Below are 15,307 nucleotides of genomic sequence, written 5' to 3' on the forward strand. Positions count from 1 at the left end.
CATTTGTTTAGAGGATTTGATGTCACCTGAGAAAATGTTGGTTCTTTCCCCCATTATTCAACAATGAAGACAGTCTACAAGAAATAATTAGAGATAAAAGGTAACAGCCTTGTCATTAACTTGTTTTAATTTTAAAATGTAAAACATTGCACTGTCACGATGCCTTACTAAATTTATCATTTTTAATGCAACATCAGCATTTAAGAATCTCAACTTCTATCAACTTAAACATTTCGCTTTGCCATTTACCTTAGAAGTTAGGAAACATCTAAAATTGCATATAAAAATACTTACATATTCCTGTTACTTCCTATACTTTGCCTCTAATGTTCTCAAAACTACTCCAACTGACTACTTTAGGTAGTTGCTAAGAGTAATTAATTGGTTTTATTATCAAAGTAGAGAAATGTTTGTCTGGCCTATAAACTGACCACAATCTCATGTAATCGACTACATATATACAGCCTATTAGACTGATTTTTTTGTTTTGTTTTTCCCCGGTACTGGGAATCGAACTCACGACCTCACACTTGCCAGGCAGGCGCTGTGCCACTGAGCTAAACCCCCAGCCCCTTAGACTGAGTCTTATTGAGAGTACTCTGTGATTCAGGATCTGTGGAATCAAATTTCCACAATTCAAATTCACACTTTACACTTGACATAAGCAATTAAGATACTTAAATATTTAACGCTTATCTTTTCATTTGTGCAGTGGAGGTAATATCATCTACATATCAAAGGATTATTATGCAGGTTAATATACATGTAAAATGACTGGAACACTGCCTAGCACAAAAATTAGTACAATAAGTGTTGCATTATTAAAATTCTTATACTGCATCACACCTTTCTGTAGAACCAGTACAATTTACATTAAATGTCACACCCTAAATGAATTACTATTCATCTATTAAAGATTTCAATTTCTATTCTGAAAACATGTAATATCGAACTCACGACCTCACACTTGCCAGGCAGGCGCTGTGCCACTGAGCTAAACCCCCATGAACAAAGAGGAGAGAATAATGGAGTAAGGTTATGCTACATTGCAAGTTGCTGTGATGCCTACAAGGGCAACTACCAAAAGTGATTCAAAATAATTTATCAACTCCCTTCATCCTGGGAAAGGGATTTACAATAATACTGTGACTCTAAACTGCATTTTAGGATTAAGAAAATGAGAATATTAATTTCTAATAGAATCCATTTCCATTCATTTGCCAAAAGATCACTATCACTTTCAGCAAGCTATTGAAATGCTCACAACTGCACATAACAATGAATCAGCTGACACAACCATCCAAACTTAGAAGAAACATTAGTTACAGGTGTTGAGATTGTAATGAAGACAAGATTCTGTATTTCTAGAATATTGAACAAGAGCTTTCTGTGACACTGACAATACCCAGACCATAATCTGTAGTATTCTTTAACCACTATTTTAAATTTCTATAACGAAACCAAACTATTAATTTCATGTTTACTGGATAAGGATCGTTTTCAAAATTATTAGTTTGAATATGATCAACTCATAACTGCCCCTTAAATTTTTCTCTCAAATAATGATTTTTATTTTGCTATCTACAGTTCAACTTACCCTTTATTCTATGATAGCCAGAGCACATTTCACAGGATCTGAACTATACAATTATGTATTAGACAAAATATTTTCAAGTTTGTTTTCAAATGATATTCTACAAAGAGTGTATCAAGTTTACAGAAAACGATACAACCAATATAAATGCCTTAAGTTTTTTTATTTCATCCTGTTCAACACTAATTCAAGTCTTAATGCTTATGCCGACCTGTTTTTCCCTGTCCTATCCTTCTGACACTTACATAAGAACATCTCAACTCAGCAACCAAGTTTTATAATCCGTTATGTCAGTCACATGGTGATGCACCAAAATCCCAATTCTCAAAATCCCAAAAATTAAATAAATTTTTAACACACTGGAAGTACATTTATTTACCTAATACTGAAGAGCTATGCCTTACTTTATTAAAAACAAAGATAGCCATCAGTTTAATTCCATACATATACTACCTATTCAATTTATTAAAAATTGTAGTAAACATAATAAACTAGTGCTCCAAATATATGCTGTTCATGTGGAAGACACTACAAGAGAAGACACAAGAGACTGCCTTGCAATAAAAAGTACAAATTCCTTCTACAGAGATGGAAAAATAAGAGGACAAATCTAGATGTCTAAAAGACAATTCACTGTACACATTTTATTTACAGTTTTGTACACTGTCTTAATATGAATGGGACCGCTTTTCTACTTGAGCCATTTTTAACCAAAGCAAAATAACCTAAGTAATACAAAGTATTAAAATACAGCATAAAGATACAAAAACAGACATACTACTTCTAGTTAGGAATGTAATTATGATGTTACATTTTTTTATAATCCACAATTGTGTTTAGGAAATCACACAAACATAGATCACTGATTTGAATGAAATGCATAAATTTGTAGCAAAGCTTTGTAGTTATAAAAAAAATTACCAAAGAATGCACAAAATTAATGTTTATTCCACCTTTGTGTCATATTCCTGGATCCTTTACCAATATTACATGAGAAAAAAACAAAAGCAAAGCAAATGAAAACCTGAAATCAGAATCACTAATGTTATCCAGTAGGGAAACAAATAAATTAAAATCTAGCAGCCACCAGCAAGAGTACAGCAAAGATAATGCTGTAAAAAGAAACAAAGAAAATTTCTAGAAAACTGTCTGCATCATACTCTTTCAAACCAGCAAAATATGCTCCTCCATACAACGGAACATAACAATTTTTTTCCTGTTCGAGAAATACAAGCTCTTTTTTGAGTACTGTGAATGGGTAAAAATGTGTTTGTCATGGTAATTCTACTAAGCTATTACAGAGCAAACCAGGAACACATTTATGGTTTCTGGGGATGATGTGTACTGTAATACTTTGATTGGGATAGTGGATACTCTAGCAAAAAAACAAAATGAAACAAAAAAAAAAAAAACCACAGAAGTACAAGACAAAGGCGAATGAGACTTCTCTTATATCTTAGCAACATTTAGATGGAATCAAATTTAAATGCAGTCCACTCTGCTTTTGAAGAGGCTTTGGTTCAGCTCCCAAATCTCGATTGCTTGACGCAGTCTCCTATGAGAATACTCAGAAGGTGTCTTCTTAAACAACAAACCTATTTTTAGTGGTGGAGCCGCTCTTAGTAGCTGTGTCAGCATGGGACTGATAACCAATCACTATCTTTGGAGGAAGTCCTAACCTTTCCTTGTATACTCTCCTAGAAGACAAAGAAGTGGACATTAATTTTTATCTAACAGAAAGTAATTTTAAAAACTCACCATTATTAGCCTTTATATAAAAAATACTTGAAAGTAAATTAGAAAATTACACACCCTCTTCCTTTCAGCATAACTTACTCTTTATTTTCACAACTTAATCATGTAACAAATATCTCAGATCTAATCAGATATGTGTCAAGTACTATGCTAATTATTATTAAATCAATAGTGGGCAAGGCAGAGGCAGTCCCTCAGCTCACAGCATGTATAATACAATAGGGAAAACACAGTCAAATAATAATTAATACATATGAAGAAGCTATATCACATATAACTTAAAACGATTTTGCACACATCCACTTTCACTTTTTGATCTAAAATGTTACAATTATATTTTACATAATGTAAAAATACTACACTTTACCAATTACACTTATCATTACCAATACCGACAAGATTGCACACATGAAAACTGAGTATTTTGAAGGAATGTTCACAATATTTTCAGGATCATTTAGAACATGCATAATTTCTACCTTATACATAACTTCTACCTTGCACACTAGAAGTCTACAGCTCAATTTTCATAAAAGGTATGTCTACTTCTAAGCTGTAAAAAACTTGGTACGTGTCAAATAGCAGTAGGTGTAAGAGCTGTGATACTGCATGAACTGGAAGATCTAATCTCATCTACAATATTAGAGAAAGCTCTCCTTTGAAAGCGAAGTGAAAATCCTAATGTTAAGAGAATGAAACGCGTCTGAAAGCTGAGAAACAGAAACAAGACTGTGGCCACGATCCTAAGTAAATGTAAGATAAGGCTGACAAAGTCTTAGGGAAAGGTCACATAGAGCTTCATGTCACCTTAGTAACCTGAATCTTTGCGCTGAAGGAGAAAAAAAGCAAAAACTTAAAACTAAGCAAAAAACCAAATACTCATCTTCATGGAGCTAATTCATAGTACAATAGCTTTTTCATACTCTACTCTTCAGAAGACAGTTTACTAACTTCCTCCAAATAGGAGTATTATCTAAAAATAATTTTAATAATAATTAAAGTGATTACTATCATATTTATAGTAGGATACTACGGCATTAAAATTGTCAAAAAGTAAATGCACTGACACATGTAAATTAGAAAGGTTAAAAAACCCTTTCTTTGAAAAAACTGTCAAAATGTTTTTACAGAGATTTCAAAAACATGTAATACTAACACAAATGCTGACAAAAGATTATGAATATGAGGGGCTGAGGATTTAGCTCAGTGGCACAGCGCCTGCCTCACAAGCATGAGGTCATGAGTTTGATTCCTGGTGTGGGGGGGGGATTATGAATATAATGACTAATCAATGACATTTTATAGAAATCCCATACAGAATGAAATCTGGGAAATCCTTGTACTTTTTCATCTGGAAAGGAATTTCACAGGACAATTCACAAAGTTTGAAATATCACCCAACAGGTCAAAACCAAATATTCTGTGAGCTGTAACTGACATATAAAATTAATGCTGAAATTTACTAATTAAATGCAATAAATAAAAAGAAAAACAGAGCTAACACTGAGGTTGGGAAAAAAAATGACAGCCCATTTTTTTCAAATAATAAAATTCACCAAAACAAATATTTAAAAACCTACATGTGTGGATTCTAAATGTGGGAATAAAAACAAGATAGATGAAATGCCAATGAAAATTGTACATAGTATACATAAATGCTGACTATACACATATTGCACCGTGTGCCAATACTCAAAGTTAGGAAAAATACTTACACACTCATTTAATAAATGAGTGAAACGCTAAATATGCCAAGGTAGGGTGCTCTACTGCTTGTGTACTCCAGTGGTAAGAAATACCAACTTCACAGAAATCAAAACACTATTAAGACAATGAGCACCACCAGAAGAGTTCACAATTGTAAAACTGTTCTTGAAAGCCATGATTTGTAAGTCAAAGTACTTCTAAGCTGTAAGTGAGGGAAACTTCTGGTCTCAGCTACCTTAGCATAGCTACAAACAAGTCAGCGCAGGCCAGACACCTACCCTATGTGCTGAACAGCCTCTCTGTTTTCACACTCGGTAGTCCATATCGCTATCTTGTCGCCCTTGGCTCTGACGTTAACAACAGCTCCACACACATCGTCACTGTAGTCATCGAATGACTCTCCAATAAGGCACAGCAGCTTCCAAAAAAGAAAGAAACCCTCCACATTATACTGGATAAATTATAAACCACTTACTAGATGGCAAATGTCTCATTGTGTATAGTTAAGGTTTCTATCTACAAGGCTTCAAAAGCTTCATGAATTCAAACGCACTGCTTGTAGATTATGGGGCCTTACAGTTCATTTGCTATAAGTCTAGTACTAAGAGATGAGTCACTAGGAGTTCAGCCTGGAAGAGACACCTCCCTGGCTCCTCCCTTTACTCTGCTGCTTCAGGTCTGCCATACCCTCTATTCCTTGAGCCTACAACTATGTAAGAATTGAAATTTCTAAACCATGAGCCAAAATATAACTCTCCTCCTTTAAGTTAGCAATATTAGGTATTGTGCCCCAGCAAGGAGAAAATTAAGTCATACACATAAAACTAAAATTAGCTTTTAAATCTTGAGTTGACTTAATGTCTACATTTAATTACATATATAGTTCTTTGCTTTGGCATGCATGGATTCATTCATTCGTTCATTCATTCATTTCTCTATAGACAAGGTCTTGCTATGCAGTTCAGGCTGGTCTTGAACTCACAGAAATCCTCCTCCATCAGCCTGGGATTGCAGGCATGTAGTACCACATCTAGCTTTGCCTTGACTTTTAACTTTTTTAGCAAAAAAGGGGAATTGAGGCCCACATATAGGAGTGGAATTACTATTTTCAATTATTACTCATTTACTCTGCTGCTGTTTACAGTTGGTACACAAATATTGATGAAATAACTGAAACAGCTCTCCAAGGTTAGCCTAATTGCCATGTTCTTGTTTTGCAAGAAAATTTGCTGCTTTTTAAAACTGGTAAAATATACATAAAACCTACCATTTTAACCATTAAGTATATAGTTCAGAGGCATTAAATACATTTACCCTTGCTGTACAACCATCTCCAGAAATGTCGCAACTTTTTAATGTTAAATTTCATTATGGCTTAGATCCACAATGGCCCCCAATCCTCATGAATTTCTAAGGTGACTGGATTATGGAGTTACAGCTGGCTTGCTGTTACTAGGTGGGGTCCTGTGGGAAGAGCCAGGTTTATCTCTTTTCCCAGCTTCTCCCTTCCCTCTGCTTCCTGGCAACAGGACATGAGCAGGTTTTCATTCAAGCTGTTTCTTCTTTTGGAGCCAAATGACCATGGACTGAACTATGAGCCAAGATAAACCTCTCCTCCTTTAAGTTGTAGGTGTTGTGTTATGTTCTCAGTGACAAGAAAGTGACTAACACACATTTCCTCTTTAAAAACAAAAAACCACTCATTAAAATAAGTTCCCAATAGTAAGTACTTTAAAGCTGGCTGTGGTGGTATAAACCTAGCTCCTCTGCGGCTAAGGCAAGAGGATTGTGAATTGGAAGACAGCCTAGGCAGCTCAGCAAGAATGTCTCCAAATAAAAAGGGCTGCGGATGCAACTCAGTGGCAGAGTGCTTCCCTAGCATGACTGAAGCTCAGGGTTAAATTGCAGCAAAAATATATATATGTATATAAAATAAATATATAACGAAGTAAGCAATTAAGCAAGCCACTGAGACAAGTGCTAGGAACATAGTAGAAATCCTATTCTTAATAGCTTGGGATTTGAACCAATGACTATAATAATACCTATTAGTTTATATTTAATGTATCTTTCAAAACCAAAATTTTTCTACATTACAACTTGTAAATGGGTTAAGTAACAATTTCACTGTTTGCCTCACTGTGCGGAAAAAATATAGTACACATATACCAATGCTGTATAACTGGGATGCAAAACATTAAGTAATATAAAATGTAAAATTCTGTAATTCTGAGGTTGATGAAATGATTGGGTGAGCATACTATGGAAGATGGGGGTTAAATACCAATTACTTGTGAGTTATAATATGGTGAAATGTTTCACAGTAGCAGCATATAAAGTACACGATTCACACAACTGCACAAAAATTGCTGACTCAGGCTTTCTAGTATAGGCATCCTTACCTCCTCATTAAGTAAATCAGAGTAAAATGTAACTTATGTATCAAAATTCTAGAACTGCTCTGTAATTTGAAAGGCTTACTGTTTCTAGCCAAAAGCGATCCAGGTCACTTCGCCTCTGCTGTTTGTTCAGTGTGATTAGCCATCGTCCTCCCCGTTTGTTTTTTTCATCTTCCCACATGGGCTCAATACCATCCTACAAAGTAAAAATACAACATTAGACAGTATTACAACCCTCACTTTGAGATAATTAGAATCAGCAAGCTTGATTCAAGCAACAACAACACAGTTAACTTTTACATTTTATTTCTAAACTATCGCAGTACACTTTTTAAAGCACAGCGGGTAAGATTCCACAATCAGAGTACTGATTTGTCACTTATTAGCCATAAAATCTTGTCTTTTAGTTAATTTGGAGGTTCTAACACTTTCTAAGCAGTAGATATCTTTCAGAAGCTATATACACTTAAGATTCCTAAAAATACATGCAAAAATTATGTAATTTGAGAATTAACTAAAGCATGTAGCTCTGCTACCTGCAATGGTCATTTATAAATATCTTAAGGATCCCTGTAGCCATGATTAAGAATGCCTGACAAACTCAGGTTACTCAAAAATATAAAGGAGGAATTGAACTGCATAATCAAAGCTCTTCCCAAAATCAATCTCATTATGTATACAGAATAATACTCTCTCAATTTCTACAATTTCGACCAATACATCAGTGCTAACACCTAATAAAGCCAATTTATTAGCCTGTACGTAAGAGTATAAACTATACCTATGTTTACTGTAACCTTTCTTAATGAATATTTGAATGATTCAGTCCTATAATAAATACATGAAGATACCAGTAAGGCATACCTTAAAAAGTGAGTAGTCACAGCCAGGCATTAAATTACTAGACAACTGGATATGGTTGTATAAACTAGGTGAAAGGAAAGGACAATTAAAAATATGTAACTCAGGTGCTCCAGAACATTAAGAAGGACAATTAAAAATATGTAATGTTAGGTGCTGTAGAAAATTTTAAAACTAGATAAAAGTTCATGCATATTTGTTTTGCTATAGAGTTAATTTCTGAAACAAACAAAATAGATATTATGTTCAAAATACAACCTATAAAATAATTTTCAGTACCACTTTATTTTATTCTGACAAAAAGATTTTGATACAATGTTAACTCAATGCATAAATATGTGTATGTAGGAAACTGAAAATAAAGGTAATGTTGTTTAGATAAATAAATTTATGAAGCTAATAAACAAGTGTTTGTTAATAAATATTCTAAACCACATGACTACTGGGATTGCACGACCCAGTCAACCTTATCTTTGGAGGTATCCAAGTATAGAAAAGACTAGTGGTTCCCTAACTACAAAGTGTTACTCATTAGTCAGCAAAATAATTATTGCAGGGAGTTTACAAACAAGAAAAAACTGGTCTAAGCTCTCCCCCTCAGGATTGTAATCACTTACATGTAGGATGGAATCTATATTTCTAAACTATTTTCCATCATACTACATTGACAGACATCCTTTAACAGTGATACATGCACACCAATGTTTATAGCAGCACAATTTGTAACAGCTAAGTCCTGGAAGCAACCTATATATCCATCAACAGATGAACAGATGAAGGATAAATTTGAGACATTTACAGGAAAATGGATACACTTGGAAAATGTGGTAAGTGCAATAAATCAGATGTATAAGCTCAAATACCGCACGGTATCTCTCATTTGAGTGAAACAAAGTTTAAATAAAGACCACAATAAAGGACTGAGAAGGAAACAGGAAGCTAGATCTTTTGTAGATGGGAATGACATCCAGAAAACCCAGGTTTGGGGCAGGTGGGGTACCAAATACCCACAATGAATGTAAACATTGTCTGTCACAGACATGAACTGAAAATAATAATAATGAAAACAGGGAAAGGGGATCTATAGATGGAAGGAGGTGGATAAGAAGATTAAAAAAGACTCAACGTTTTGTACTTGTGCCTACTCCCAAAGGTGAATATAAACTTCATGTACTGCAAACATGTACTAATAAAAGTTAAAAAAAAACAACTTTCCCAAATATCAAAATAAAGTAACATTTTAGATTATTTGCTCATTTGTCTAAAGGTAGAAGTAAGTAGGTCATTTGATCTCCTGTAGTCTCTTAAGTCTTTTAAAACTTGTTTTAAAAATTGGCAATAGGATAACAACACTTTATTTGTCTCCAATAGTAGATGGTAGAAAATAACTCCACTATATGCCTATAAACCACTGATGATTCAATTATCTTTAGTCAGGTTCTCTTAGTGCTAATTTTAACCCAACCTGGGAATATTTCACACGAAGTTTTAAGGATGCATCTGGCATTCTTTCATCACACTGGACAGAAAAAACACCTAATATAACCTACTATAGATAAACTAGCCCGAGACTATCAAAAAGGTCCTAAACACTAACAGTAATAATTACAGCATTAACACCATCACTTTCATGGTGAAAATTAATTTAAATGAATAGTGTGAGAGTGACTTTCTTCAGTGGCATTCAAGATAGAAGATTCCTTTTTGCTGACTCTTTCGTCCTTCATGGTGCTCTTAAGCATCTTTAAATAATGAGAATTCATAATGGTACATTAAACAGATGAATCCTAAGAATACAAAGGTTGGTTAAAAACAAAAAGTTTCAATGATTGTTTACATTAAATTTGTTAGAAAAAAAGAAACTAACTTAAGATATTTATAGAAAACTGAAGGATTCCTTCAAATCTCTAAATTATGCTGTAAAAATCCACTATGCAATGACATTGTTTACACATAACTAAAGTGTGGGGCAATGTTGTAATTAGAGGACAAATTAAAATGTAATTATGTAAACTGGTAAAAGCCAAAAAAAAACTACACACAGAAATCTAACTGGAAGACAGGGGAGTCAAGATTTCTTTTCCTTCTATAGGAGCTTGGAGTACAATTTTTTTGTGAAGGAGACTAGTTATTCAAATTTTGACCAAGAGCAATGGAAGAAAAACCACTTGATGTTTTGAAGGCAAAGCAAAATAATCTCAGTTTAACTATACAACTAGATCTGTTTATTCAAAGTAATTCTATTATTTTAAAAAAGAATGATTTTAATAAAAAAATGTTCATTCTCAGCTATGTGTGGTAGTACTTGGGAGGCTGAGACAGGAGGATCGCTGTGTGTTTGAAGCCAGCCTGGGCTACAAAGTGAGTTCAAGGCCGACCTGAACTGCACAGCGAATTTGGTCTGAAAAAGACCATCCCCCTAGTGATTATATGGTTTGTCTTTTTCAGGGATGCAAATGTACACTGAATGTTACCAACTAAACACTGAAAATATACACAATATTGTTTTCTGCCCTTGAGAAAGTATGCATAAATTTTATGACAATCCATGCTTTGGATATGTGGACACAATACACTCAGGGAATTACATTAAAACACAAGAGTAGTATCACTAAATCATCATGTATATGATTCTAAAATACAGATGTAAAAGTTGTAAGTTTTAGGTTAGGTAATTCAAAGTGCTTAAAAATGTGTTTTAAGTTTTGCCTTTCATGTTCTCAAAACGGTATCTCCCTATATATAATCTCCATGTAAAAACACACTAAGTTGACTTTGTAGGAACTGAGTAGTTCAGTGGTACAGCATTTGCCTAGCACATGCCAGGCCAATCCCAAGGACAAGGGGTTTTGGAAAATCCTTTTTAGAGATCAGTATGAAAACTTCTTAATAAAGACTCTGACTTTAAATTGTATTTTCAAATCATGGAAATGTTTCTGATTCTAAATCAATTTTCAGCTAAACTGGAAACAACACCTCAAAAAATTGCCATTTTTCTTGAAGTTTATGACAAAGTATAATGAAATTAACAACTATTATCAAAGTATATACATCTTAATATTCCCTGAATTTTGATGTAAGTCTTTGAAATTTCAAAATCCCTACCACAGGAAATTTCAGATATTGCACTGAAAAGAGTTTATAAAAACGGTGACCCCACTAGTGTTCTAAAATACCTACTTTTGAGGCAAATGTGTCTAGGCAGCCACAAAAGGGATCAAGTTTCAACCAGCTGTCCACAAGTGCTAGGGGCAATAAAGTATTCTCAATGGAAGAACAGGTATCTTAGGACAAGGACTACAGAATATTCAGTCCCAAAAGGATGACCAGATTCAAGTTTCTAAAACCAAAGAACTGGGATGAGGGAATGAGGGAAAGGAGAAAGGAAAGAAAGAAGCGGGGTAATACACACACACACACACACACACACACACACACACACACACACACACGAGCGTGCACACGCACAAGATAGCAAAGATAATTGTACTAATTTCTATTGGTTTGTTGAAAGGAATAGTTAATGTTTAAAAAAAAATTTTGACCAGTTTTACATGCTTGTATCTGGTGATCTGAACAACTACTTCGAAGACAACAATATGCAATAAACCAGTGTTAAATTCCTACCTTGTTTTTTTGAAATTCTGTATCTTTTCTAATGTTTTCTTTACATTATTTTTTATTCTCTTTAAAATAAAAAAAATAAAAATATAAAACCAATGAGGCATAACACCAACCCAAACATCTGTGAGATGGACATAAGACAGTTCTACAGATGGAATATTCATTAACTTCACCTAGCCATTCATTTTGTGAATCTGACTTAAAACTGAAAAACTATGCAACTAAAAAAACCACAAATACATATCCTAAAGTAAACAGTTACTTACGCCCAAAAGTCTTCAACAGTATCAAACTTAGAGATCAGTCGAAGGTTTGCTTGCCACGTTTTACTTTTATCATTTTTAAAAAACCAGAGCGCCCATCTATAAGGAAAAAGTCAGCATTAAAAAAAAACAGTAGTTGTGCTCACCGATGTTCACAGCAGAATTATTACTCATAACAGTAAAAAAAAAAAACACAATCCAAGTCAATAGATCAAAATCAATAGATACAAAACATAGTACTGATACACAATGGAATATCAACCAGCCTTGAAGAGGAAGAACACTCTTGAGACAAGATGGATGAAATCAGTCACTCAAAGAAAAACACTTTAAAATTCCACTTATAGGAAGTAGTTAAGTACATTCACACAGACAAGAGAATGGTGGCTGCCAGGGGGTGAGGAAAGGAGGTAATAGAAGTTGTTGTTTAATGAATTAGATAAGCATTAATCTTATTAAATGAAGACAGTTCTGGAGATTGGATGTACAGTGAACATTACTAAGTTGTAGCTTTAAAAATGCTAACTAGAGGGGCTGGGGATTTAGCTCAGCGGCAAAGCGCCTGCCTGGCAAGCGCAAGGTCATGAGTTCGGTTCCCGGTACCGGAGAAAAACCAAAAAAAAAAAAAAGAAAAAAAAAAGCTAACTAGGCAAATTTTATGTATATGTATTTTTTTGCAAACATTTAGAATAAAAACTTAAAAGTGGTAGTTCTTTTTTTGTGCTTTTGAGATAGGGTTTCACTATGCAGTTCAGGCTGGCGTCAAACTTGCAGCAATACTCCTGCCTCAGCCTCTGAATGTGTCACCATACCCTAAAATGGTAGTTCTTACTACAGAGACAAGTAAGTTTTCCCTATTTCTTTCATTTAAAAAATGCAAGTAAGCTGGATAGGTAGGCTCAGTGGATGTGTGAGAGCCCCTGGGTTCAATCCCCTGCACAATATAGAACAAAACAAAACTTTAAAAACGGAACAACATTTAATATCTACTCTATAAAAGATTCCCTGCTACACTTAAGAGACCCTGAATCGAATCACTTAGGAGATTGCACAGAAATGTAGCAGAAACAATTACAGTGTTATACTACAACAAAGTTAAGCAAGCAGTTATTTAAGAAAATTTTTTTAAAAAAAAAAGAGTACAAGTACGAAAGACAAGACTGAATTTCAAGAGGAAATTAGCCATTAGCCAAAAAAAAAAAGAGATGGATTTATTGCTACAAACAGACAAAACTACTAGGTGTGACTCTATTCATTCAAATACACAACTGGGAAAATAATGCTACAAACGGTTAAATAATGCTACAAACATATGTTCTGAAATAATGTATACCAGTTTCTATACATCGGTATATACTCGATTAGGAGTTCTATTCTTTATATATAATAGCTTATATAGTACCTGATACATATATTAATTGCTCTAAAACCTTGACAATAAATGGTATCAGCCCAACATGATTCGCCTTATATTTTTTATGTAACTGGGCATGGTGGCAGATGCCTGCAACCCAAGCACTTGGGAGTCTGAGGCAGGAGGACCACTGTGAGTTCAAGGCCATCCTGGGGTACTAGGCTACACAGTGAGTTCAGGCCAACCTGAACTACACACCAAGGTCCTGTCTTAAAAAAAAAAATTTTTTTGAAGTAAAATACACGTAGCCCTTGGGGGTTTCGTATCTCCAAGTTATACATCCTGATTCAACCAAAGGTGGAAAACATTCAGAAAAACAAGACAACATGGTAGCACACAACTACAAACCCAGTACTTGGGAGGCTGAGGCATGAGGATCACCGCAAGTTCAAAGCCAACCTGGACTACATAGTGAGTTCAAGGCCAGTCTCTCCTACGTAGTGAGACCCTGGCGCAAAGAAGCAACCCCTTCCCCGAAAAACAAGACAAAAACACAAAATCAAAACAAAACAAACAACTCTACATATTACTAATAATCTATAGATGGGTTAAGTATACAAGAGGACATGCAAAGGTTATACGCAAGTAACACACTGTTTTACATAAGGGACTTGTGTATCCTGAGTTCCTGAAACCAACTGAAGGGACCAATGCACCAAAAGGTAAGTCAAAGGGAAATTCCATTTTCTCATCAGTAAAATTGTCTGAAAAGCTTCCCAAATTGGACACATACTCCATAATTCCATGATTAATGCCTGTAAATCCCAGTTAGACGTAAAGATGAGATGCATTTCAACATGTACTTGAATAATGTTTGCATTTGTTAACTCACTTGCAAGGAAAAAAAAAAAATTAGGCAGAAAAAAAATACTTAGCTTTTTTTTTTCTTTTTAAAGAAAACTGTACTCAGAGGCCTGGAGTTATGGCACACCTGTATATCCAGCACTTGGAGAGGCTGAAGCAGGAAACTGAGAGCTCAAGGTCAGCCTGGACTACATAATACCTTGTCTCCAAAAGAAAACCAAAAACCAAAAACCAAAAAAGGGTACCTATTTTTTTCCCCCCATATAAAGCTAAGACACTATTTTAGTGTTTTACATTAGTGGTACAAAAACAATGCTGAGTAAATCTGGTGAAGCCTTACTGAACTGTACTAGTAGTCAGTGTATCCTTTGTATCTTTTTAAAAAAATCTCATTAGTAAATGTTTGCAGTACATGCAGTTAGAATCATCTTGGGGAATGGGTACACGTACATATCACAGCTTAGTTATTACAAAAATCCTCTTCCCACCTCCCTACTTTCTCCAAATTCCCTTTCCTCACTCTGTTTTTGTTGATATTGTTAATCTTATCTTATGGTGTTTTTGAGACCCTATTTGAGACAGGGTCTCGACAGTTCGGGCTGGCCTTGAGCTCACTTTGTAGCCCAGGATGGTCTTGAACTCACAAAGATCCTCCTGCCTCAGCCTCCCGAGTGCTGGGATTACAGGCATGTGTCACTGCACCCAGTTTTTATCTCACGTTTATGATATATAATGTTTATATATTCACTGAGGTTATTAGGTTTCTCTACATGGCATATCTTTAGTCTACTTATTTCCCCTTCCCCTCACCCATCTCCTCTCACTCATGTTCTTTCAGATCCCTTCCCATCTACAAGAGATCCATCCCCTTGTCACCTCCTATCCA

General features: G+C 34.7%; 1 protein-coding gene across 2 annotated transcripts in view; it reads right to left on the reverse strand.

The window, feature by feature from the left end:
• Positions 1–1,738: 1,738 nt before the first annotated feature.
• The window catches only part of Eif4e (eukaryotic translation initiation factor 4E), a 36,136-nt gene continuing 22,567 nt past the window's right edge, over positions 1,739–15,307 (reverse strand). For both annotated transcript variants that reach the window (XM_005374292.2, XM_013517467.1), the window contains exons 3-7: positions 12,207–12,302; positions 8,320–8,383; positions 7,538–7,651; positions 5,335–5,474; positions 1,739–3,291 (exon numbers count right to left, since the gene is read on the reverse strand). In XM_005374292.2, the coding sequence (XP_005374349.1) occupies positions 3,177–3,291; positions 5,335–5,474; positions 7,538–7,651; positions 8,320–8,383; positions 12,207–12,302 (529 nt within the window). In that variant the 3' untranslated portion in view covers positions 1,739–3,176. The remainder of the gene's footprint in view (positions 3,292–5,334; positions 5,475–7,537; positions 7,652–8,319; positions 8,384–12,206; positions 12,303–15,307) is intronic.

The sequence above is a fragment of the Chinchilla lanigera genome, unplaced genomic scaffold (assembly GCF_000276665.1).
Source record: "Chinchilla lanigera isolate Chin_1 unplaced genomic scaffold, ChiLan1.0 scaffold00004, whole genome shotgun sequence".
Taxonomy (NCBI): Eukaryota; Metazoa; Chordata; class Mammalia; order Rodentia; family Chinchillidae; genus Chinchilla; species Chinchilla lanigera.